Here is a 25,370-nt window from a genome sequence, read left to right on the forward strand (position 1 = left end):
GTGGTGTTTATTTGAGCGCTAACTCTTGGGTTGTGATACATTCACATCTTATTTTGATGCAAACGTGTCTTTTTGCTCACTCTGCAAACCTTTGCTGTGCCGAATTTTTGTGGCTGTTTCTCGAAAAGTTTTGCAGATAATCCATGCCTGGCGAAAAAACGTCTTTAGCAAAATCTTAAACAAACAATTAACAACTGTTTTTGGGCACTTTGCAAGATCTTATTAGCCCTGGGGCTTGGAACCCTGGAACCCTGGAACCCAAGTGAAAACTGCAAGATCTGAGCACTCGGGATGAGCAAAAAATGTGTCAAACTGCGAAAAGAAATTGCGAAATGGAAATGCGTTAAAGTCAATGGGCAACTTTTTGACACTCATCAATTTTTAGGTGCGCAATATTTTTACCCGTGACTTTTTTTCTTACTCCAAATGCATTAACGGTAATGGGCGTTGTTTATTTTTGTTTTTAAATCTCTAAAACCACGAAGAAAAGAAAATTTTGACTTGAGGTTTTATGGGTTCTATGAGTGGCAGGACACCTTGGCAATCCTATTACAGTAACCCAACAGATTCACCCCTCTGTGAGTTTTGGGGGTCACCTCTCTGAAGAGTTACAATGCACCATTGTGATTGGATAAGAGTTTATTTGCCGAGAACTGAAGAAGCTGCTCGGATGAGTAGTGAAATGTCTTCACTGATTACTCAGCAAGTCCACTTGCTCTAGATTGACTTCTACTAGATATTCTGCTATTTAGTGGTGAAGGTACGGGATCCATTATCCAGAAACTGGTTATACAGAAGGTTTTTGTTTTCTAAATTTAAAAATAATACCTTCTACTTGATTGCAACTAAGATACAATTAACCCTTATTGGGTGCAGAACACTCCTTTTGGGTTTATTTAATTTTTAAATCTTTTTTTAGTAGACTTAAGGTATGGAGATCCAAATTACAGAAAGACCCCTTATCTGGAAAGCCCCAGGTCCTGAGCATTCTATATAATGGGTCCTATACCTGTACTGGCAAAGAATGAAGTGTGGGTTAAGCATAATTATTTAATAATTATTTGATATTTTAGGAAGTACTCCCCATAGAAAAATATATTTAGTTATTATATACTTTTTTCCTCTTTTTTCCTAAAAATAATAGAGGCAAGGGCTTTCCTAATTTCAGCACTCCGAAAGCTATAGATAATTGGGTTTAGTAATGGAGTGACCACGCTGTACAGAAGGGAGAGGGTTTTGTTAACCTTCACAGATTGGCGCCCCCTTGGGGTTACATATAAAGAGATCATGGTTCCATAATATGTACAGACAACGGTGAGGTGGGAGCTGCAGGTTGAGAACGCTTTCTGCCTTCCCATCGTCGACTTAATCTTTAGGATAGCAATGAAAATGCTGATATAGGTGGCCATAATATAGATAAATGTGAACACAAAGACTGGGATTGTTTGTGCAAATACTTCAAATTCCACAGGGGAAGTGTCTGAACAAGAGAGCTCCAGTACTGGGGCAAGATCACAAAAGAAATGGTCAACAACACTGGAGCCACAGAAGTTTAACTGCAAAATCATGGAAATGGAGATGGTAGGCAGAATGATGGCAGCAGCCCAAGAGAGGACAACGAGCCAGAGGTAGCATCTAAAGTTCATTATTTTGGTATAATGCAGGGGCTTGCAGATAGCCAAATACCGGTCATATGACATTGATGTAAGAAGGAGACATTCTGCTATTCCTGTTGCACCAAAAGCATACAGCTGAAGAGCACACCCCATGAGGGATATTTTGCAACCCCCTTCCAATATAACCTGGAGCATTTTGGGTACAATATTTGTAGTGAAGATCATTTCACACAATGAAAGGTTCCTGAGAAAGAGGAACATTGGCGACTTGAGCCGCTGGCTAACCGACACTAATCCAACGATCAAGGCATTTCCAAATAACGTCAATATATAAATAATGAGGAAGAGAATGAAGAGGTAAGTGGTGATGCTCTGAAGATGATCAAATCCAAGAAGGAAAAAATGGGTCAGTTGTGTAGTGTTTCCTCCAATCATGTTACACAAAGTAAAATCAAATGGAAACTTGAAAAAAGAACTATATTAGTTTTAACATTTCCAACTGATATTAATGTGAAAAATGAAACGTAGCAGTAACTCAGCTAATGAGATGTCTAACTCCCCAAAAACCTTATTATATAACAAGACTCAAACGACAGGTTCTTCAGCATAAGAAAAAGCTTATTTATGATATAATCAAATACAGAGTCTTGGGAAGCCTTTTCAGCAACACAAACCATTGGAAGATGTGTTATAAATGATTATTATTATTTATATAGCGCCATCAGTTTACGCAGCACTTTACAGAATAAAGGGGTACAAAAGACAAAACAGTTAATGTATACATATAAACAATTCACAAAAATGGGTTACAGTTACATTTGGATGAGGATTGGAGACACTACGGGGAGGGCCCTGCTCACAAGAGCTTACATTCTAAAAGGGAGGGCGGCTGAGACATAAGGGAAGGGTAACTAGCATGGCGGTAGAGTTCATATTTGTGTGAAAAGTGACAGTAAGTGTGGAGTGAGAGGTGAAATCCAGTGGTTAGTGAGTGTTTGGGAGAAGATTAGGGGTGCTCAGTGGGTAATCTCATTTCTGAGGGTTTAGGTTATAGGCTTGAGTGAAAAGGTGAGTTTAAAGGCTTGGAGAGTCTGGCAGTGCCTAATGGGATGGGGAAGAGCGTTTCAGAGGATGGGAGTGAGAGTGAGAAGTCCTGGATGGGAGAGTGAGAGGAGGGGATGAGTGAGGAGGAGAGAAGGAGGTCATGTGTAGAGTGAAGGTTACCCCTGGGGGTACTTGAGGGTTAGGGGGGTTATATAGAGGGGTGCGGCACCAGTGAGTGCTTTGAAGGTGAGTACAAGAATCTTGGACTAAATCCTGTATGTGACAGGCGCCAGTGCTGGGATTGGGAGGGGCGGCACTTGGGGAGCGGGAGGAGAGGTGTATGAGTCTGGCAGCACTGTTCCTGATGGATTAGAGTGGGGGCAGTTCAGACAAGGAAAGCCCACAGAGCAGTGAGTTGCAGTAGTCTAAGCGAGATAGAATTCAAGATAAGTTATAATTCGTTACAGGTTATAGAGGCAACTTCATTACATCATTTGCGAGTTGCAAAGGTTACAGATAAGGAGAACCCCCTTTCAGCTGCCGATATCGGCCCTTTAGACAGATTCGTGTATGGGCGCCACTGACGGGCCTCCCCAACTGACATCCAGCATGAAATCAGCCAGATCTCGATTGGGCAGGTTTGATTTTTCCATCGTATCGGGGACCACATTGGCTCTTGATTCGACCCCCGAACCGACGATGCCTATGCCTGCCCTAGGGCCAAATGATTGAAATAGCCCAATATAAATGTTTCCAACAGGAAAATAAAAAATGATAAAGAAACTGGAAGAGGAGGAAGGTTTATTATTATTGTTATTACTTTTTAGAATGGTTGAAATAATACGAGCTGTGTGTATGCTTTACCAGAGATGTGACCCCTTGATAGAAAGTGATACAAATACAGACACAATATATTGGGTACAATCTAGTCCTGACAAAAAGAAACTCCCATTGACTTCTATAGAAACTTGCAAGCTTTTACACGATTTTTTACTTTTTACATTCGATTTATTGGGTTTTTTGCACTTAAGAAATACCAGACATTAAAGTGGTTAAACCATAACTTAAATTCGAGTTTTGTAAGTGCGAATCGAGAAAAAAATCAAACTTGACCGTTGATAAATCAACCCCTTAGTATTTATCTGATACAGTTGGAAGCCTTTAGTGTAATATATGGAAATCTTCAGGTGAAAAGAGAAGAATGGATATTAGATGTAGAGCTAAAACAAGAACTCCATTTACAAACTGGATATTAAATACCCCAAAACATCCACACATTTATATATTTGAAATAAAATCATTTTTTCAGTCCAAATTTATGGAAAAATAATAATCAAATATTAGTGCCATTAGTTACATTTCCCTCGTTCATCCGAAGTGTTTCCTCGCTGGCTGACAGGCTTCAGTACTTACCTCAACAGAATTATCGGTCAAAAAGTAAAATGAGTTGATGGCCCCAACTGGTCTGGCCTCGTGGGGAGCGGCACACAGTTACCTACGGGCTGCACACATTTCATTTATCATCGAGGTGTTTCCAGTTTGCATTACGTATTTATATTTTTTTTTCAAAGAGAGAACTATACATTTGACCAATCAGAATCTTCTCTCAGTAATTGAGTCAATACTCCTAAGACATCATGAGTAATAAGAATAGATGTCTTGGCTCTTGGGATTAAAAACTCAACATTAGTGAGGAACTTGTTAGCCGATCCCATAGGTAAAGGAGACATTTAATTATGAACAAGATTAACATTTGTTATATTCAGAAATATCGGTTTAGAAATGACCCTTAGTGAAGGCACCTTAGCTCAGACATTTAGTAAAATTTGGTATTATTTCTTTGTGTAGCAAAAGTCTTAATATTTTACACACCTTTATAAAAGTCATGTATGTAAGGTTTGACATTTGTCCAGGTTATAATATATATAGTAGTGTTTAGTCTAAGTCAGTGGTCCCCAACCAGTGGCTCCTGAGCAACATGTTGCTCCCCAACCCCTTGGATGTTGCTCTCAGTGCCCCCAAACCAGGGAGTTGTTTTTGAATTCTTGGCTTGGGGGCAAGTTTTGGTTGCATAAAAACCAGATGTATTGCCAAACAGAGCCTCCTGTAGGCTACCAGTCCATATAGGAATTTTTATTAAAAATAAAAATGCTTACAATAAGAAACAAAACAATATAATTCTTATACTAACAATACAAAAGTAACGGTTTTGTTGAATTGACCATGAACAGTTCACATTTTACTCCCTCCCCATTCCACCCACATGAGGACGGACAACTATCAAAGTCCACCCCTTTGTCCATATTGACCGCCTCCCCTCCCCACACCCTCACCAATCCCACAACACCCAATGGATAGCCAGTTCCAAAGTCTTGTCTCTGTCCAGTTTGGCTTCTATTCCCCTCCACCAAACCAAAATGTCCAAAGCCCACGCCCACCCTAACCCCTTCCCCCACCCAAAAGAAAAAGACCCCCAAACCCAATACAAGGCTTCCGCCATAATAATCAAGACAAAGGCTTGGGATCTGTCGAAAATGCCTAAAAATAAACAAAAAGGCAGTATCACGTTCTTGAAATAAATATAAACATACAAAAACCAACTCAGTAGCAGAAGGAAACTGCCTTGGGGTGAAGCCTACAGGGTAAAGCCCCTCCATAATGCCGGGGTACAAGAGGATCGAGCCGACTCTAACGATCGAATGTACCTTAGCTCCACCATGATGGATTTAGCAATGTTCTCAGGAGTCACATCCGAACCAAAGGAATAGCGGCATCGCCCGTGCCATAGATGGTACCTATATACTGTAATAACCAGGTACAGCGTCTCATGGTCGTGGCTGTGCAGTTGGGCCAACACACCATAGGCCAGTTCAGCATAGCCCAGGGTGCCCAGGAGCAAAGCACAGAGAGCTCGGGAGACCTGAGAGCGCACACTCTTTGCCAAGGGACAATGCTGCAGAAAATGCTCCTGGGACTCCTCCACACCACATCCCCAGGGGCAATTTCGGTCGACCACCGACAAATACTTGACTTTTCCCCTGACAAAGAGTTTTCCCTGAAGAGAGAGCCAGGATAGGTCAAATAACTTGGGAGGCAACCTCTTGCTATTAAGGAAACGCAAGCTCCTGACCAGAGTGTCCCCAATGCAGTCCCTCAAGGCTAGCGGAATAGCAAAGTAGACATCTAGCACCCTTATATAAAGAGCGCGCCTGGAGGCTGTACCGAGATCATCTACTCTGATATCCCATCTCCTGAAAAGCTTCAGCCCAAGGACAAAGTATGATGGGGGATGACTATGTTGCACCCGCACCTGCTTCACCCTATCGCCCTGTAACCAGTCACCTACGAAAGGGGATACCCAGGCCCTGACACTGCTTTGCCACGGAACTTCAGTTCTTCGACCCAGATGCCCAAAGTTAAACTTTAGGAAAATGGTGCCAAAGAAGGCCACAGGACACAACATGTCCAACCCACCCTCTTTTGTCTGCAGGTAGGTTATCCCTCTTTTTACAGGGTTCAGCCTACTCCCCCAGAGCATCTGGAAGAACAGGCTGTGGATCCTCGCATAGAAAGCTTCTGGCAAAGGATAAACAAAAGACACATACAGGAGGAGAGGGACCAGGTAAGTTTTGATGAGCTTCACCCTTTCCCTATAGGACAGCCTCCATTTTTTCCACCACTGTACCCTTGCATTCACGGCATCCAACTTTGATTCCCAATTGAGTTTGGAATTGTCTTCCCTCCCAAATTTGACCCCAAGGATACTAATTTCTTTGGAGGCAATCTGAAAATCAGGAAGAGGGAAATCTGGCTCCCCTTCCACAGTCCAGAAAGCCTCCGACTTGTCAGTGTTGCTACCAGTCCATATAGGGGCTACCAAATAGCCAATAACAGTCCTTATTTGGCACCCCCAGGAACATGTTTTATGCTTGTGTTGCTCCCCAAGTCTTTTTACATTTGAATGTGGCTCACAAGTTAAAAAGGTTGGGGATCCCTGGTCTTAGTCAACTCATACAAGCATCTTCTCAGTTCTCTGGCACCCTGAAGAGTAAGCCCTATGGCCCACAAGGCATGTTCTCCACCCATGTTTCAAGTTCAATGGAGTTTAGTGCCCTTGTCACTAGCAGTGATGGGCAGACCCAACCAGAAAACACTAATATCGGCAAAAAAAAAAATGGAGAATTCACCCAAGTGCCACAGTACTAATATTATCACTATGGCGCCATGACTTCTTGAGACAGGTATGAAAATAATTTCAATTGTCACACTGTAAAATTACCATAATCCAGTAAATTCAGGTTACTTGAGGTGTGAGTTGTGAAACCATTGGTATAATTATGGTAAAATGGCATTGTATGTGGCTGATAGGCGGTGTAGCAGCTTCCCCCCTCTGCCCAGGGATGGTTGTTATCATTCTTTGATATCTATAGATGGCCTATTTCATGACTATTTCAGACCAGTTGTCATATCTAGTGATGGGCGAAATGTTTAGCCAGGCATGGATTCGCAGCGAATTTCCACGTTTCGTGAAACGGATGAAAAAATTTGCCATGGAAAAATTTGCCGCACGTCCAAAAATTGTCGTCGGCATCAAAAGAATAGCTGTGCGCCAATCAGATTTTACCTATTGTCTTGGTGGAAATCCAACCTGCTGCCAGTCTCACAGTAATAACACCGGGGTCCCCAAACTTTTTACACTTGGTTACTAGGGGACCGCAATTTTAGTTTTGGAAAGTGGGCGGAGCCACCAACAGCCAATCAAATTTAACTAATTGATTTTTGTTGGTTTGATGCCAGAGTTCCCAAACTTTGCACAGTCAGTCATTGGGTGACGCATTCAAGTTTGTTTTTTGTTTTTTTTTAAAAACTCAAAGTGGGAGGGGCCAACAGCAGCCAATAAAATTTTACCCATTGACTTTTATGGGGAAATTGAAACTGCTGCCAGTCTTACAGCTTTGAGGCTACACTCCCAAAATTTGAATCACATAGTCAACCTGAATGAAAATATTTTGATTGCTGGATGCCCAAAAGTGGGCGGAGCTATGAACAGCCAATCAGATTTTACCTATTGACTTGGTGGAAATCCAACCTGCTGCCATTCTCACAGAATTAACACCGGGGTCCCCAAACTTTTCACAGTTGGTCACTAGGGGACTGCAGTTTTGAAAAAGTGGATGGAGCCACCAACAGCCAATCAGATTTTACCTATTGAATTTTATTTGTTAAGTGCCAGGGTTCCCAAACTTTGCACATTCAGTCACTGGGTGACTTCGTACTCAAGATTAGAAAAAGAGGGCGGGGCTGCCAAAAGCCAATCACATTTCTTTCATTGTTTTAAGTGGGGATATTTTAACTGTTGCCATTCTCACATGTTTAATGTCACAGTCCCCAAACTTTGCACAGTTTGTCACTGGGTGACTATTTTCCAAGTTTAGAAAAGTGGGCGGGCCAACAACAGCCAATCAGATTTTAACTATTGGTTTTCACCCATAGAATTCATATGTTTAAATTTAAACTGCTGCCATTTTTTAAATATTAATACTAAGGTCCCCAAACTTTGCAGCGCTAGTCACCAGGTAACTGTGGTTCAGAGTTGGGAAAAGTGGGTGGAGCCACCAGCAGCCACTCAGATTTTAACTATTGGTTTTCAATGGGGAAATTCAACCTGATGCCATTCTCACAGTATTAGCATCAGGGCCACTAGGGGATTGCATTTTTAGGTTTTAAAAATGGGTGGAGCCAGCAACAGCCAATCAGACTTCACCTATTGGATTTTTTTTTGTTTAAATTTAAAATGCTGCCTTTCTCACACTATTTATGTTAGGGTTCCCAAACTTTGCAAAGTCACTGGCTGACTACATATTCAGGGTTAGAAAACATGGGAGGAGCCACCAACAGCCAATCCATTCCCACCAATTAAATTTCATTGGTTTATATTTAACTGATGCCATTTTTTAAGTATTTAAATATTTAAGTATTTTACAAAAAAAGTGGGCGGAGACACCAACAGCCAATCACATTTCCCCTATTTACTTTCAACGGTGAAGTGTAAAATGCTGTCAGTCTCACAATTTTTAGTCCCCAAACTTTGCACAGTTGGTCACTGGGGGATTGCAGTTCAAAAATGGGAAAAGCGGGTTGGGCCACTAACAGCCAATCAGATTCCATCCATTGAATTTTGTTGATTTAAATTTAAAATGCTGCCATTCTCACACTATTTATACAAGGGTGCCCACTTTTTGTCCCTGGGTGACTTCGACTCAAGCTTAGAAAAAGTGGGCAGGGCCACTAACCACCAATCACAATTTACCTATTGACTTTTATTAGTTTGAATTTAAACTGCTGCCATTCTGTAACTATTAATCCCAGGGTCCCTAAACTTTGCAGAGTTAGTCACTGGGTAACTGCAGTTCCAGGTTAGACCAATCAGATGTCAGTCGTTGACTTTCAGTGGGGAAATTTAAATTGCTGCCATTCAGACACTATTAAAAACAGGGTCCCCAAACTTTGCACAGTGGTTTTACTATGTAACTGTGGTCCAAGGTAAGAAAAAGTGGGCGGAGCCAACAACAGATCAGATTTCATTCAGTGACCTCACCTTTTTCAACCCAACATGAAGTTTGTTCTCAAACTTCCCTTTCTAGTTATTATATACTTTTGTATTCTCTTTTTACTTAAAAATAATAGAGGCAAGGGCTTTCCTAATTTCAGCACTCCGAAAGCTATAGATAATTGGGTTCAGTAATGGAGTGACCACGCTGTACAGAAGGGAGAGGGTTTTGTTAACCTTCACAGATTGGCGCCCACTTGGGGTTACATATAAAGAGATCATGGTTCCATAATATGTACAGACAACGGTGAGGTGGGAGCTGCAGGTTGAGAAAGCTTTCTGCCTTCCCATCGTGGACTGAATCTTTAGGATAGCAATGAAAATGCTGATATAGGTGGCCATAATATAGATAAATGTGAACACAAAGACTGGGATTGTTTGTGCAAATACTTCAAATTCAGCCGGGGAAGTGTCTGAACAAGAGAGCTCCAGTACTGGGGCAAGATCACAAAAGAAATGGTCAACAACAATGGAGCCACAGAAGTTTAACTGGAAAATCATGGAAATGGAGATGGTAGGCAGAATGATGGCAGCAGCCCAAGAGAGGACAACGAGCCAGAGGTAGCATCTAAAGTTCATTATTTTGGTATAATGCAGGGGCTTGCAGATAGCCAAATACCGGTCATATGACATTGATGTAAGAAGGAGACATTCTGCTATTCCTGTTGCAGCAAAAGCATACAGCTGAAGAGCGCACCCAACGAAAGATATTTTGCAACCCCCTTCCAATATAACCTGGAGCATTTTGGGTACAATATTTGTAGTGAAGATCATTTCACACAATGAAAGGTTCCTGAGAAAGAGGAACATTGGCGACTTGAGCCGCTGGCTAACCGACACTAATCCAACGATCAAGGCATTTCCAAATAACGTCAGTATATAAATAATGAGGAAGAGAATGAAGAGGTAAGTGGTGATGCTCTGAAGATGATCAAATCCAAGAAGGAAAAAATGGGTCAGTTGTGTAGTGTTTCCTCCAATCATGTTACACAAAGCAAAATCAAATGGAAACTTGATGCAATGAAAAAAAGAACTATATTAGTTTTAACATTTCCAACTGATATTAATGTGAAAAATGAAACGTAGCTTTGGAATGTTGTTCATTTTCCCCAACAAAAACCTTATTATATAACAAGACTCAAACGACAGGTTCTTCAGCATAAGAAAAAGCTTATTTATGAATTAATCAAATACAGAGTCTTGGGAAGCCTTTTCAGCAACACAAACCATTGGAAGATGTGTTATAAATGATTATTATTATTTATATAGCGCCATCAGTTTACGCAGCACTTTACAGAATAAAGGGGTACAAAAGACAAAACAGTTAATGTATACATATAAACAATTCACAAAAATGGGTTACAGTTACATTTGGATGAGGATTGGAGACACTACGGGGAGGGCCCTGCTCACAAGAGCTTACATTCTAAAAGGGAGGGCTGAGACATAAGGTCAGGGTAACTAGCATGGTGTTAGAGTTCATGTAGGTGTGTAAAGTGACAGTAAGTGGGGAGGTGAAAAACCAGTGGTTAGTGAGTGTTTGAGGGAAGATTAGGGGTGCTCAGTGGGTAGTCTCATTTCTGAGGGTTTAGGTTATAGGCTTGAGTGAAAAGATGAGTTTTAAGAGACCGTTTAAAGGCTTGGAGAGTCTGGCAGTGCCTAATGGGATGGGGAAGAGCGTTCCAGAGGATGGGAGTGAGAGTGAGAAGTCCTGGATGGGAGAGTGAGAGGAGGGGATGAGTGAGGAGGAGAGAAGGAGGTCATGTGTAGAGTGAAGGTTACCCCTGGGGGTACTTGAGGGTTAGGGGGGTTATATAGAGGGGTGCGGCACCAGTGAGTGCTTTGAAGGTGAGTACAAGAATCTTGGACTGAATCCTGTATGTGACAGGCGCCAGTGCTGGGATTGGGAGGGGCGGCACTTGGGGAGCGGGAGGAGAGGTGTATGAGTCTGGCAACACTGTTCCTGATGGATTAGAGTGGGGGCAGTTCAGACAAGGAAAGCCCACAGAGCAGTGAGTTGCAGTAGTCTAAGCGAGATAGAATTCAAGATAAGTTATAATTCGTTACAGGTTATAGAGGCAACTTCATTACATCATTTGCGAGTTGCAAAGGTTACAGATAAGGAGAACCCCCTTTTAGCTGCCGATATCGGCCCTTTAGACAGATTCGTGTATGGGCGCCACTGACGGGCCTCCCCAACTGACATCCAGCATGAAATCAGCCAGATCTCGATTGGGCAGGTTTAATTTTTCCATCGTATCGGGGACCACATTGGCTCTTGATTCGACCCCCGAACCGACGATGCCTATGCCTGCCCTAGGGCCAAATGATTGAAATAGCCCAATATAAATGTTTCCAACAGGAAAATAAAAAATGATAAAGAAACTGGAAGAGGAGGAAGGTTTATTATTATTGTTATTACTTTTTAGAATGGTTGAAATAATACGAGCTGTGTGTATGCTTTACCAGAGATGTGACCCCTTGATAGAAAGTGATACAAATACAGACACAATATATTGGGTACAATCTAGTCCTGACAAAAAGAAACTCCCATTGACTTCTATAGAAACTTGCAAGCTTTTACACGATTTTTTACTTTTTACATTCGATTTATTGGGTTTTTTGCACTTCAGAAATACCAGACATTAAAGTGGTTAAACCATAACTTAAATTCGAGTTTTGTAAGTGCGAATCGAGAAAAAAATCAAACTTGACCGTTGATAAATCAACCCCTTAGTATTTATCTGATACAGTTGGAAGCCTTTAGTTACATAGTTACATAGTTTTTTTCAGTCCAAATTTATGGAAAAACAATAATCAAATATTAGTGCCATTAGTTACATTTCCCTCGTTCATCCGAAGTGTTTCCTCGCTGGCTGACAGGCTTCAGTACTTACCTCTACAGAATTATCGGTCAAAAAGTAAAATGAGTTGATGGCCCCAACTGGTCTGGCCTCGTGGGGAGCGGCACACAGTTACCTACGGGCTGCACACATTTCATTTATCATCGAGGTGTTTCCAGTTTGCATTACGTATTTATATTTTTTTCTCAAAGAGAGAACTATACATTTGACCAATCAAAATCTTCTCTCAGTAATTGAGTCAATACTCCTAAGACATCGTGAGTAATAAGAATAGATGTCTTGGCTCTTGGGATTAAAAACTCAACATTAGTGAGGAACTTGTTAGCCGATCCCATAGGTAAAGGAGACATTTAATTAAGAACAAGATTAACATTTGTTATATTCAGAAATATCGGTTTAGAAATGACCCTTAGTGAAGGCACCTTAGCTCAGACATTTTGTAAAATTTGGTATTATTTCTTTGTGTAGCAAAAGTCTTAATATTTTACACACCTTTATAAAAGTCATGTATGTAAGGTTTGACATTTGTCCAGGTTATAATATATATAGTAGTGGTTAGTCTAGGTCAGTGATCCCCAACCAGTGGCTCCTGAGCAACATGTTGCTCCCCAACCCCTTGGATGTTGCTCTCAGTGCCCCCAAACCAGGTGATTATTTTTGAATTCTTGGCTTGGGGGAAAGTTTTGGTGGATAAAAACCATATGTACTGCCAAACAGGATTTTAGCTTGCCGCCTTTCTCAACTTTGATTCTTTCTCCGGACTTTTACAATTTGCCAAAGAATTTAAAACATTTTCAACCAAGTCACTTGTGTCCCAAATGAACCTGATCTTGATTGATCTGGAAAGCTAAGCAGGGCTTGCCCTGGTCAGTACTTGGAAGGGAGACAGCGTACAGCAGGTCTCTTAACTCTTTGACTTTTGTCATGGCCCTTTTGGCTTTAGCTTGCCGCCTTTCTCAACTTTGATTCTTTCACCGGACTTTTACACATTGCCAAAGTATTTCAAAATTTTCCAACAAAGTCACTTGTGGCCCAAATGAACCTGATCTTGATTGATCTGGAAAGCTAAGCAGGGCTGGCCCTGGTTAGTGCTTGGAAGGGAGAACACAGCGTACAGCAGGTCTCTTAGAATTTTGTCATGGCCCTTTTGGCTTTAGCTTGCCGCTTTTCTCAACTTTGATTCTTTCTCCGAACTTTTACATTTGCCAAAGTATTACCTCTCCAACCGCTCCTCCTCTGCTATGCCACTTTGACAATCCTTGCACTGGCTTCCCCAACCATCCTTAAAATTCAACTAAAAGAAATTGCAAAGCAGCGGAAAATGAGTTAAAGTCAATAGCCAACTTTTTTACACACATCAATTTTTACATGGTACTTTGGTGTAGAAAGGACTCTTTACCCTTGTTGGATTTGTCAGAATGTGTACTTTACAAAAATATATTGTTTTGTGGGGGTCTGTTTATAGTTAGGGGAAGTTTCGGCACATAATACACTGACAGGGCGCTCTGTGTGCAAAAGCTGAGTTAGCAGGCGAGAAATCCATATGCGCTATTTTCATTTTGGGGTCAGTACTTACCGCAGACTTTAGTATATCTCTGCATATTGGGCATCAAACTGTTCAGTAGACCTTAGGTGTTCCTATTTGGGGTGATTTGCCATTGTACGCAAGAAATTGTGTGAGATAAATGCGGCAAATTGCAACATTTTTAGGATTTTCTGAAATGTCATAAAAACCAATAACTTTAGGAAAGCTCTGCAGATTGGTACTTTGGTGTAGAAAGGACTCTTTACCCATGTTGGATTTGTCAGAATGTGTACTTTCCGAAAATGTATGGTTTTGTGGGGGTCTCTGTATAGTTAGGGGAAGTTTTGGCACATAATTCACTGACAGGGGGCTCTGTATGCAAAAGCTGAGCTGGCAGGCGAGAAATCCATATGTGCTATTTTCATTTTGGGTTCAGTACATACTGCAGACTTGGGTATATCTATGCATATTGGGCATCAAACTGTTCAGTAGACCTTAGGTGTTCCTATTTGGGGTGATTTGCCTTTATCTGATCTTTATCAAGAAATTGTGAGAGATAAATGCGGCAAATTGCAACATTTTTATGCGATTTTCTAAATGTCATATAAATCTGCAAACTTAGGAAAGCTTTACAGCTTGGTACTTTGGAGCAAAAAGAAATGTTTACCCATTATAGATTCGGGGGGATGTTTACTTTCCAAAAATATATGACTTTCTGGGGTGAGTGTACTTTTTATGTAGCATTATCGCACATAAAGGATGTAAATGTGTTGATTTCGGAGGCGCTGAAATGATAGATCATATGGGGGTATGTTCCCATTGGGGCCCCTAAATGCCACATACTTAGGTAAACCTATACATATTGGGCATCAAACTGTTCAGTGGACACCTGGCGTTCAAATTTAGGGTGTTTTATCTTGGTACCTAATGCTATGTGGGAGATAAGATGTTGCAAAGTGGAAGCTTTGAGGGGATTTTTGGAAATGTCATCAAAATTGCTAACTTTAGAAAAGCTGTGCGGCTTGGTACTTTGGAGTAGAAAGACATAGGTACCCATTTTAGATTCGGGGGAATGTGTACTTTCCAAAAATATATGACTTTCTGGGGTGAGCGTACTTTTTACTAGCTTTATCCCACATATAATGATGTAAATGTGTTGATTTTGCAGGAGCTGAAATGACAGAAATAATAGATCATATGGGGGTATGTTCCCATTGGGGCCCCTACATGCCACATACTTAAGTAAACCTATACATATTGGGCATCAAACTGTTCAGTGGATCCCTGGCGTTCATATTTAGGGTGTTTTATTTGGTTACTTTATGACCTGTAGGAGATAAGATACTATAGACTGGAAACTTTGAAGCGATTTTTTTAAAAAATCACAAATTTTGATAAAAACCAATAACTTTAGGAAAGCATTGCGACTTGATAGTTTGGAGCAGACAGACAGTTGTGCCTATTCTGTATTCCCCAGAATCTGTTCTTTCCAAAAATGTACAATTTTCTGGGATAAACCTTCTGTTAGTGGAATTTTTGTCCTTGAAATCTAAAGTATGCAGCTTTCTGGAGCAGTGCTTTGGAAATTTGGTAGTGTCCTGCCGGGAGTTTTTGACCTATATAAGTGAGAAATCACCATAAAACTATATATATTTGGTATTGGCACGTTCAGGAGACAGGGGACTTTTCAAATCAGTTGTATATTCGTGCATAAAATAATTTTTGTTTCTAGTATGTGTGTTTATATTATGGAAAATTAGATTTTTTTGCATTTTTAGACATTTAGAAGCCTATATCTTGTTACAGAATTGGAATTACACAAAAATTCTACCATATTTTGAAAGCTTAGGTTGTTCTGAAAAAAACAATATATTGTTTTCCTGGGTAAACTAAAAGTCCCCCCGAGGAAAGGCCCCTAAATTGAAACAGTGCAAACTGTTCAAAACTGTCTGGCAATACAAGTTCCGCTTTGACCAAAACGGCTGGCAGTAAAAGGGTTAAAGGCAATAGGCATTTTTCTTTTGTTGTTTTTTTTTTTTTAAATCTCTAAAACCACAAAGCAAAGAAAAATTTTCCAGCTGAGTTGTGGTTTTATTACCTCAACCACTACACATCTTCTTCTACTGAGTGATGGTCTTTAGTCTTGTCTTTTAAATGCTGAGCTACCCCTATTATTCTTGGCTGCAAAAACATAATCCCACCATTGACTGGACCACTGGTGTCTGAAGTTCGTTCTGTTTTTCCAATTGTTTGTCTTCCCCTGTAGTTCCTGCCTTTCTGCAATCACTATTCTTGAACCTCTGCCATCATGTTATAGTAACTTTTGTTGATGTGTTTGAAAAGAAGAATGTAGAGGTCCTTTATATATATTTCTGTTGCCAAGAGACTTATTCCATGTCAAGCTTGCCGTGGGGTCTTTTCTTTGGGGGGGGGGAAGTTGTCTCTTTTTGTCGTGGATCTAAGGATTCTAAGGCAGATGCATTATCTAGGTCTCACCTTTCTGAAGAACCTCCTTCCTGCCATCCCTTTCCCATTATTTCTCATGAACACCCAATTGCCCTCCTAGTAAGAATTGTATATCTAGTTCTTCGGTACATCAGATTCCTCAGTGGGGTTTCTCTTCTACAGTAGCATTGAAGAGCATGGGTAACAACCAAACAACAGGACAAAGCAATAGGAAATATATGAAGCCCCATTCACAACCTTCATTCCAAGTCAAGCAGTAAATGGATCCAAAGTTGTGAGTGTATTGACGCTATTTATTGGTACTTGAAGTTGCATCTGCTCCTTGCACATGTATATTAAAAAATAAGTTTTGGACCACATGTATAGTTAATGTGAAGAGATTGCTGATTAATCATTTTCACATGGAATAAACTGTACGTTTCACTTTGTATTATTTAACCTTAAAAAAGGCCCCAAGCAGGAGCCGAAATGTTGGTTTTGGTGCCGGCAGATTTAAGTCCAGGTGAAGTGAAACCAGTTGGGGATATAAATAATTTATCGGTGAGAAACGAACAGACATTGGATTTTGAAGTAAAAAAAAAGATATCAACCCCTTGTTTTTGATTTTACAATGTTAGGGTGAAGAAAAAATGCCAAAAAATAAAAAGGGTTAAGCTGAAGGAGAAAGTAGTGAACCAATCATCTTGAAGGAGATAGTATATAATAGTTGATAAAACTGTAGGTACATACTTCCTGATTAAGTTCTATATGTGAACAAAACAAAAAGATTAGCTGCACTGTAGTGATGTGCAGGTCAAGAAAAACTCAACCTGCTCCCCCCTCCCTATCCAACCCGGCCTCTCCCCTCTATTTATAGACCCGCCCCTTATGTGATGACATCGGTGTGGTGGGCACACACCTATAAACTAATGTAAACCAGCAGTGTAAGGTCGCAAGCCGCAAGTGGAGTGCCGAGGTTTATTTTTGAAAAAAAAAGTCAAAACTTTCTTGAGATTTACTATGCAACCATACTGCACGCGCCAAAAAAATTACGAAGAATTTTTCAACGAAAAGAAACGGGACAGACTCGCTCATCACTAGTTACAATTGTCAACAGAGATTAGTTATTAATAATAAAGTCTCAACTTATACTAGGGTTCTAAGTTGGAGTGGGGTAGCTGTAGTCTTCTATTTTGGGTTCATTAATGACATGGAAGGGAAAGCCATTCAACCCTTCTAAGATATCATATTTAAGGGTTTGGGGATAAACTGGTAACAGGCCAAGGTCAAAACCAAAGGAACAAGCGATGGGCAAGAACAGACTTCCAGGAGCAGGAAATGGGCAGCTAAGTCACCCCTAATTGCTGAATGATCCCCAGTATAGGATACTGGAGGTGGCAGCCTTAAATTGGCCATTTATTAGACCACTGCCTGCAGCTGGATTGGGGGCGTGGGCCAGGTGTAAGATTTTTAACTATATATAATAATAATATAATATTATATTAATAATCACCCCTCTTACTAGGGTTCTGGTTCTTTTGAGAAGCAGACAAATAACCCACACCAATAAGTGTATATTAAAATGAATATATTGAGTAGCAAATCAATGGATTGTTACAATTAAAGGATAAGTTAACACAAAACAATATATTTACATTATTTACATATACAGATTAATAACAAGTCTACATTATTATAGCTACCGACAAACAAAGAACATGGTGGTCTGGTTCCTCTTCTCTAACCATGGCCTCCTCTGGTCTGTCTCACATCCTGCCCGGCCACTTCTGATCCAGTCCCCAGGTGCTCCTCCCAGGTTCTTCCCCCAGGTTCCTCCCAGGTTCTTCCCCCAGGTGCTCCTCCCAGGTTCTTCCCCCAGGTTCCTCCCAGGTTCTTCCCTTGACCACTGTCCAGCCCACATTTATACACCTTTTCAGCCACTGCCCCCCACATACCAATGGATCAGATGGGGTTGATAAAAACCACACCTTGCCCATTGTTCAGTAACTATTGAGTTTTATGGCTTCTCGCAGACGTACTGTCCCACCATCCACAGAAAAACCCTTTGATATGGACATTTGGCTTCAGGTGTAACTTGAACAACTGGTTTATAGTAATCAGTAGAGCTCCCCCCACACTCAGTGTATAACACATAAATATGTATAGACACACAAACACATATGTATATAACACAAAAAATGGCACCCAAGATGAGCAATTTATTACACAGGAAATACATAGAAGAGTAACTGTCATTGATATTATCAACCAGTATCAGACCATACTGAAGCCCTGAGGAGCAGCGGCCAGTAAACCCCATGTCCCTGGTTCCTGACAGCCTCACCAATCAACACTCGCTTGGTCCATCTGATGTTTGCTCCACAGTTAAACAAATGCCCGATTTACTAATCTGTACAGACAAAAACAAGAGATCCTCTACACCCATTATCAATATATTAAGGACATCAAGGCAGTGGCCAGCTCTGTGTTGTAGATCCCATCGTTCCCAACGACAGTGATCCCAGTGGTGGCCACTAAAGGGGCAACCATTAACCTTGTAAGAAAGTTGCTTATAAATAATGTAAATGAAGCAGTAGAATTCTTAATAAATTAGATCAAAGTGAGGGTATGGCTGAGGAGACCAGGGGTAACTGGGGCTTAGTTGTATATCACAACCTCTGCACCCCATCTAATAATTAATATTGTTGAGTGGTAAGCACAACTTTGCCTTTTGCTATGATTTACTAACCTGCACTTCCTGGAAAGGACTCTAAGATAGGGCCACTCTTAGCCGTTATAGGCAGTGTATATCGAAGAGCCAGCCCTGTTAACATAGGCAAGTTTATTTGAACCCTACATGGGCCACACACATATGGACTCAAGCTTTAGATGCCCACACCCCCCACATTTATCCAGTGCTAAAGGGCCCACAATAATAGAACTTGACTGCTCAGAGGGTACCCACAGGATAATAGTCCAAACTTAAAGGTCCTGTACACCCAGTGTCGGACTGGCCCACCAGGATACAAGGAAAACTCCCGGTGGGCCCAGCTGTCAGTGGGCCCTCCTGCTCCTGGCCATTTGGCCTGCTTCATGGACATTCCCTATTTTGTATGGGAACAAGGAAGCTTGATAGATGGAAGAATAGATTATTGTGTGTAGAGAAAAGAGACTAGGATAATAAAGAGTTTGAGGGAGGAGAGATTAAAGTTTTGAGAGTGGGCCCATGGTCCAGGGTTTTCTGGTGGGCCCCTGTCATCTCAGTCCGACACTGTGTACACCCCCCTACATTTATGGTGTCAGTACTGCCTTATTGCTTCTATAAAACTCCCACTGAAAAGGTCCTCATATCCCAACATTATCCCAGTAGATAAGGGCTCTGATTGAATGGCCATAACCCCACGTGGACCCAACCTATTACTGCTTACTGTAAAGGGCTGAAGTCCTATTACTTACAGTGTAATAACATAGATATGTGCAGAATTAGCCACTAACTCAAACTTCTATATGTTCCTAATTAATAATTGGGCATTTTATGTTTTTAGCACCTAATTGGTCTCTGTGGGATATTTTCTGTTTGATGCCCTTAAGGGACCCACCGACTACTATATAAATTTGTAAAGCTGAAACGTCTTATACTTCCATAAAATGGAGGGACAAATTCATCTTATTCCACACATTGCTGACTATCTAACCAATCACTGATTTTGCTATTCATTGCCATTATTCATTGTGTGTCTGTGTGAGAGTGCAGACTAAGGTAAGTCGGGGCTTGAGGAACAAACCTACCCATGACTGTAACACTCTGGTTTACAATTGTAAGTGCCCAACTGAAATCCTTCAGGTCTTTGCTGTAACTAATAGATGAACCCTAATGTGCATTTTAGCAGCTTGTCTTGGAGACCAACCGTCTCATTACCATAAGTGGTGAAAAAGGTTTCCTAAAGGTGCCCATACACGTATCAATATTATTGTATGAAATGAGGTGCATATCATATTATGGTGGGTAGAAATGGGCAAAAACCTTGGATAATGGTCATCTCGTCGATCAGCCAGGGTGGAATATGTTGACCAACGCCTTTGAAGGTGCCGGAACATCGGCAGTAGGTTCATGTTGAATCGTCAGACAGGGGTAGAACTCTATTGTTTCTACATGCTTATCTGCCAATTCAGCTCTTAACATTAGTGGAGTGGAATAATAATCTTTCCTGCAACCAATGGTCGTAGGAAAGTTCATAACTGTAATATGTATGGCCACCTTAAGACTTTAGAGTACCAGCCAATATTATGACTACATTACCAGAATTATCTAACGTAATACCTTTAATTAGCCCAGAGAACTTCATACGAGGAGGTTAGAATATCCGGGACCCATATTGCACTTTGTTGAGTGTAATTGCTTATCTGGAATTTAGAGCAAGCGGGTAGAACGGTGAGACCGGCACGGGGATAAACAAGGGAAGCAAGAGGTAATTGAAGATCGACAAATTTTATTATATTATTAAGTTTCACCATGTGTAGCTTTATTTCAACCAGACAAAATGACACTAATGAGACAAAAATCACAGACTTCATTCTGCTTGGAATTAATGGGCCTCATACCCTAAAGATGGTACTTTTTAGCTTGTTCCTTGTGGTGCACATCACAACGGTATGCGTGAATCTTGTGATAATTGCTTTGTACTTGCAAAGCCAACAACTCAAGTCCCCCATGTACTTCTTTTTGAGCCATCTCTCTTCCTCCGACATCTTACTGTCTACATGCATTGTCCCCAACCTGCTGGACGCTTTACTGAGAAATGGAAAAAACATGTCTCTGGGCGGCTGTTTGGCTCAGCTTCTGGCAACTGGCACATCCACTGGGGCTGAATGCTACCTGCTCACTGCAATGTCCTATGACAGATACCTGGCCATCTGTAACCCTTTACATTATATGAAAATGATGAGCCCCAAGCTTTGTGTTCATTTAGTTGCCTGGTCTTGGTTTCTAAGCTTCCTGATCTGCCTGGTTATCGTTCTACTGCTTGCCCAGCTGGACTTCTGTAGATGCAACGTCCTTGATTATATTTACTGTGATTTTTCTCCACTTCTTGCCATTTCATGCAAAAACAGTTTGGCGCTGGAAATAACCACCATGGTTTTGTCCATTCCCATCATCCTTCTTCCTTTGGGGTTTATCATTTCAACCTATATCTACATCGGCCTGGCAATCCTCAGGATCTCCTCCAGTGTTGGCAGAAAGAAGACCTTCTCCACTTGTAGCTCCCACCTCACTGTTGTCTGCACTTATTGTGGGATACTCATTACTAAATACACCGTACCTATTGGGGGGCAGTCATTAACTATGAATAAAGCCATTTCTCTTCTATACACTGTAGGCACCCCATTGCTCAACCCAATCATTTACAGTTTTAGGAACCAGGAGATCAGGGCAGCTTTAAAAAAATGGATGACCAGAAGGGTGGGATATTAAAAACATGAGATGGAAACACAACCAGTTAGATGACAAACACATGGTTTAATTGACACTTAGGGGTCAAAGGGTATGTGGTCCCATTAGAGAAGCAAAAGCTCTTTAGAAAAGATGAGAATCTCTGTATTATTGTACCAGTTGGATAGCACCATGTATTGTCACCACTGTATGTTGAGGCTGTGTGATTGGCCTGTGAGAAGGCATCATCCAAAGCAGGATACGAGTCTAGAATAGAGCCCTATTCATATATACAGATTAAAAAATATAGAAAGAACTGCTTCTGTAGACCCAATAAGCTACAACCTCATACTGAGTTATCTAGGGGAATCTGTATGGCAGCTCAAATTCATTACAGACAACCAAATAAGGAATGATCAAGCACACAACAATCTATGGCTTTATACCGTAATGTGTAAGCCAGCGGTCCCCCAAAATTTTTTACCCATAAGCCACTATCAAATGTAAAAAAAAGAGTTGGGAAGCAACACAAGCATGAAAAAAGTTCTTGGGGTACCAAACATGGGCTGTGATTGGCTATCAAATGTAAAAAAGAGTTGGGAAGCAACACAAGCATGAAAAAAGCTCTTGGGGTACCAAATATAGGCTGTGATTGGCTATTTGGTAGCCCCTAGGTGGACTGGCAGCCTATAGGAGGCTCTGTTTGGCAGTACAACTGGCTTTTATGCAACCAAAACTTGAATCCAAGCCAGTAAATTCAAAAATAAGCCCCTATTTTGAGACCAATATTTAAGGGGTTGGGGAGCAACATGTCACCTATAGACAGAGAATAAATGGACTGTACACATAATAAGCTATATCCATTACCCTCCCTATGGCAGCTCCCACTATATAAAACCGATATACAGAGAAGGAATGTTCTGTGCACACAATAAGTTGGATATTGTGACTTTATTAGATTAAGGCTGGAATGCATCGATTGCTGGATTATTTCCAGTTAGATAAAATATGCTCCATATACCAGGGGCAGACCTGAACAAAGAATCGATTATTATTATTAACATTAATTAATAAAGCGCCAACATATTCCGCAGCGCTGTACAATAAGATATCTAAATACATATGAAAGCAAATGCTTTTTAAACCCCATACAAAATATTCACTGAGCAAATGTTCACCTCCAACACAGGGACCGTCTCCCAAGTGTCAGATTCTGGGGGGTGGCACTAACCCCTTTAACATTAGATTGTGTAGGAGAGGCCTTTGTTCAATTGGATTTTGTCATCATTTTTATGGTATAGTTTTTATTACTGTATTACACTGTTTATATTGCAAATAATTCTTCTGCCATTTAACATTTTATTCTTGAACCAACAAATGTATTTGTAGCTGTAATATTGGTGTGTAGGCGCCATCTCAGTGCATTGTGCCTGAGTCTCAGCTTTCAGCCAGCGCTACACATTAGAACTGCTTTCAGCTAACCTATTGTTTCTCCTACTCCCATGTAACTGGAGGAGTCCCAAGCCGGACTTGGATTTCTTACTATTGAGTGCTATTCTGATACCTACTGGGAGCTGCTATCTTGCTCCCTTTCCATTGTTCTGCTGATCGGCTGCTGGGGGTGAGGGGGGATATCACTTCAACTTGCAGTAAAGTGTGACTGAAGTTTATCAGATCACAGGTCACATGACTGAGGACACCTGGGAAACTAAGGATATGGCTAGCCCCACTACATTTTAAAATGAAATATAAAAAAAAATGTTTGCTGCATTGAAAATGGATTTCATGATTCTGTTTGAGAAGCTCTATTAACTGATACATTTTGCAAAAAAAACTTGTTACACGTTACAGAATCCCTTTAAGGAGGAATAATGAAGAAGTGCTGTCTCTAGAAAAAACAGATATGTCAAAGGTGCCCAAACTAACAAGACCAGCTTCCTAGAGTAAACTGGAAAATAGGCATTTGGAGAAGTTTCACTGGAAATTTTGGTGGTTTTACCAGTTGTTTGACTTGTAGTTTTTTCTTTTTCTGTCATTTTTAGTTTTACATGAAGCTTATTGGCAATATGGCTCCCTCAGCAGGATCCAGAGACAGGCGTGGTCTGTATAAACCTGGGTCAAACATCAGAGGCACTTAAGGCTCATTAGTGTACACTAACATAGTTGGGGGGAGCAGGTCCCTTAGCAGAGTAAGGTGTCTTGTTCCCCGAAGTTTTAAAAAGGGATGCATACATTTGCTCTGCCCCTTACTGGTTCACCCACTTGCTGGAGGAGGTGGTGGGCACTAAAGGGCCTGAGGTGTGAGTAGGCCTCAGTACAGGAGAAGTGCAAGGTTACATAGTTACATAGTTACATAGGGTTGAAAAAAGACCTGTGTCCATCAAGTTCAACCCATCCAAGTAAACCCAGCACACCTAACCCACACCTACCAATCTATACACTCACATACATAAACTATAAATACAACCACTAGTACTAACTGTAGATATTAGTATCACAATAGCCTTGGATATTCTGATTGATCAAGAACTCATCCAGGCCCCTCTTATAGGCATTAACAGAGTCTGCCATTACCCCATCACTAGGGGCATTCCCCAACCCCCTCACTGCCCTCACCGTGAAAACCACCTACGCTGCTTCAAATGGAAGCTCCGTTCCTCTAATCTAAAGGGGTGACCTCTGGTGCGTTGATTGTTTTTATGGGAAAAAAGAACATCCCCCAACTGCCTATAATCCCCTCTAATGTACTTGTACAGAGTAATCATGTCCCCTCGCAAGCGCCTCTTTTCCAGAGAGAACAACCCCAACCTCGACAGTCTCACCTCATAGTTTAAATCTTCCATCCCCTTAACCAGTTTAGTTGCAGTCTCTGCACTCTCTCCAGCTCATTAATATCCTTCTTAAGGACTGGAGCCCAAAACTGCCCCCCATACTCAAGGTGAGGCCTTACCAGGGACCTATAAAGGGGCAAAATTATGTTCTCATCCCTTGAGTCAATGCCCTTTTTTATACAAGACAGCACTTTATTTGCTTTAGTAGCCACAGAATGACACTGCCTGGAATTAGACAACTTGTTATCTACAAAAACCCCTAGATCCTTCTCCATTAAGGATGCCTCCAACACACTACCATTCAGTAGATAGTTTGCGTTTATATTATTTCTACCAAAGTGCATAACTTTGCACTTATCAACATTGAACCTCATTTTCCAGTTTGCTGCCCAGTTATCTAATTTTGTCAAATCGCTCTGCAAAGCGGCACATCCTGCATGGAACTTATAGTTTTGCACAATTTAGTGTCATCAGCAAAAATAGAAACAATACTGTCTATGCCCCCCTCCAGGTCATTAATAAACAAGTTAAACAGCAAAGGCCCAAGGACTGACCCCTGCGGTACTCCACTAACCACACTGGTCCAATTAGAAAATGTTCCATTTACAACCACTCTTTGTACTCTATCCTTCAGCCAGTTCTCTATCCAATTACAAATATTATGTTCTAGGCCAATATTCCTTAATTTGATCATTAACCTTCTGTGAGGTACTGTATCAAACGCTTTAGCAAAGTCCAAGTAGATGACTTTGGTAAGATGGATTTGTAACAGTCACTCTAGCAGCAATACATAGTCAGGGTAGTTAGTAGAGCAGCCAGAGGCTCCAACAAGGGGACCAGATGGGTCAGTATCCTGCGGTGACAGTGCTGCCAGTATAGGGACTCAAGCAGTTAGGCTCAGGGATAGAGAGATTATTCGTCAATATTAGGAAACCTTAAAATGGGCAGATGCCAGCAGAAGTACAAAATATGTTTTTCCACAAAAATTTTATAATGAAAGTGCC

The 25,370-nt window shown here is 41.0% G+C and overlaps 3 protein-coding genes across 3 annotated transcripts; 1 reads left to right on the forward strand and 2 right to left on the reverse strand.

Annotated features, from left to right (window-relative positions):
* Positions 1-1,106: 1,106 nt before the first annotated feature.
* Positions 1,107-2,051, reverse strand: LOC116409650 (olfactory receptor 10A7-like). Its single transcript, XM_031898378.1, has one exon. It carries the CDS (start codon positions 2,049-2,051, stop codon positions 1,107-1,109), a length of 945 nt encoding a protein of 314 aa, XP_031754238.1.
* Positions 2,052-9,330: 7,279 nt separating this feature from the next.
* On the reverse strand, positions 9,331-10,254 carry LOC116409651 (olfactory receptor 10A7-like). The gene has a single exon (XM_031898379.1). It carries the CDS (start codon positions 10,252-10,254, stop codon positions 9,331-9,333), a length of 924 nt encoding a protein of 307 aa, XP_031754239.1.
* A 10,459-nt stretch (positions 10,255-20,713) lies between these two features.
* On the forward strand, positions 20,714-21,577 carry LOC116409652 (olfactory receptor 11A1-like). Its single transcript, XM_031898380.1, has one exon. It carries the CDS (start codon positions 20,714-20,716, stop codon positions 21,575-21,577), a length of 864 nt encoding a protein of 287 aa, XP_031754240.1.
* Positions 21,578-25,370: the final 3,793 nt, after the last annotated feature.

Source organism: Xenopus tropicalis, chromosome 3, assembly GCF_000004195.4.
Source record: "Xenopus tropicalis strain Nigerian chromosome 3, UCB_Xtro_10.0, whole genome shotgun sequence".
Taxonomy (NCBI): domain Eukaryota; kingdom Metazoa; phylum Chordata; class Amphibia; order Anura; family Pipidae; genus Xenopus; species Xenopus tropicalis.

Excerpts from the sequence above, each read along its gene's own strand:
- LOC116409650 (XM_031898378.1), bottom strand. The coding sequence starts at position 2,051 with ATGATTGGAGGAAACACTACACAACTGACCCATTTTTTCCTTCTTGGA.
- LOC116409651 (XM_031898379.1), bottom strand. The coding sequence starts at position 10,254 with ATGATTGGAGGAAACACTACACAACTGACCCATTTTTTCCTTCTTGGA.
- LOC116409652 (XM_031898380.1), top strand. The coding sequence starts at position 20,714 with ATGGTACTTTTTAGCTTGTTCCTTGTGGTGCACATCACAACGGTATGC.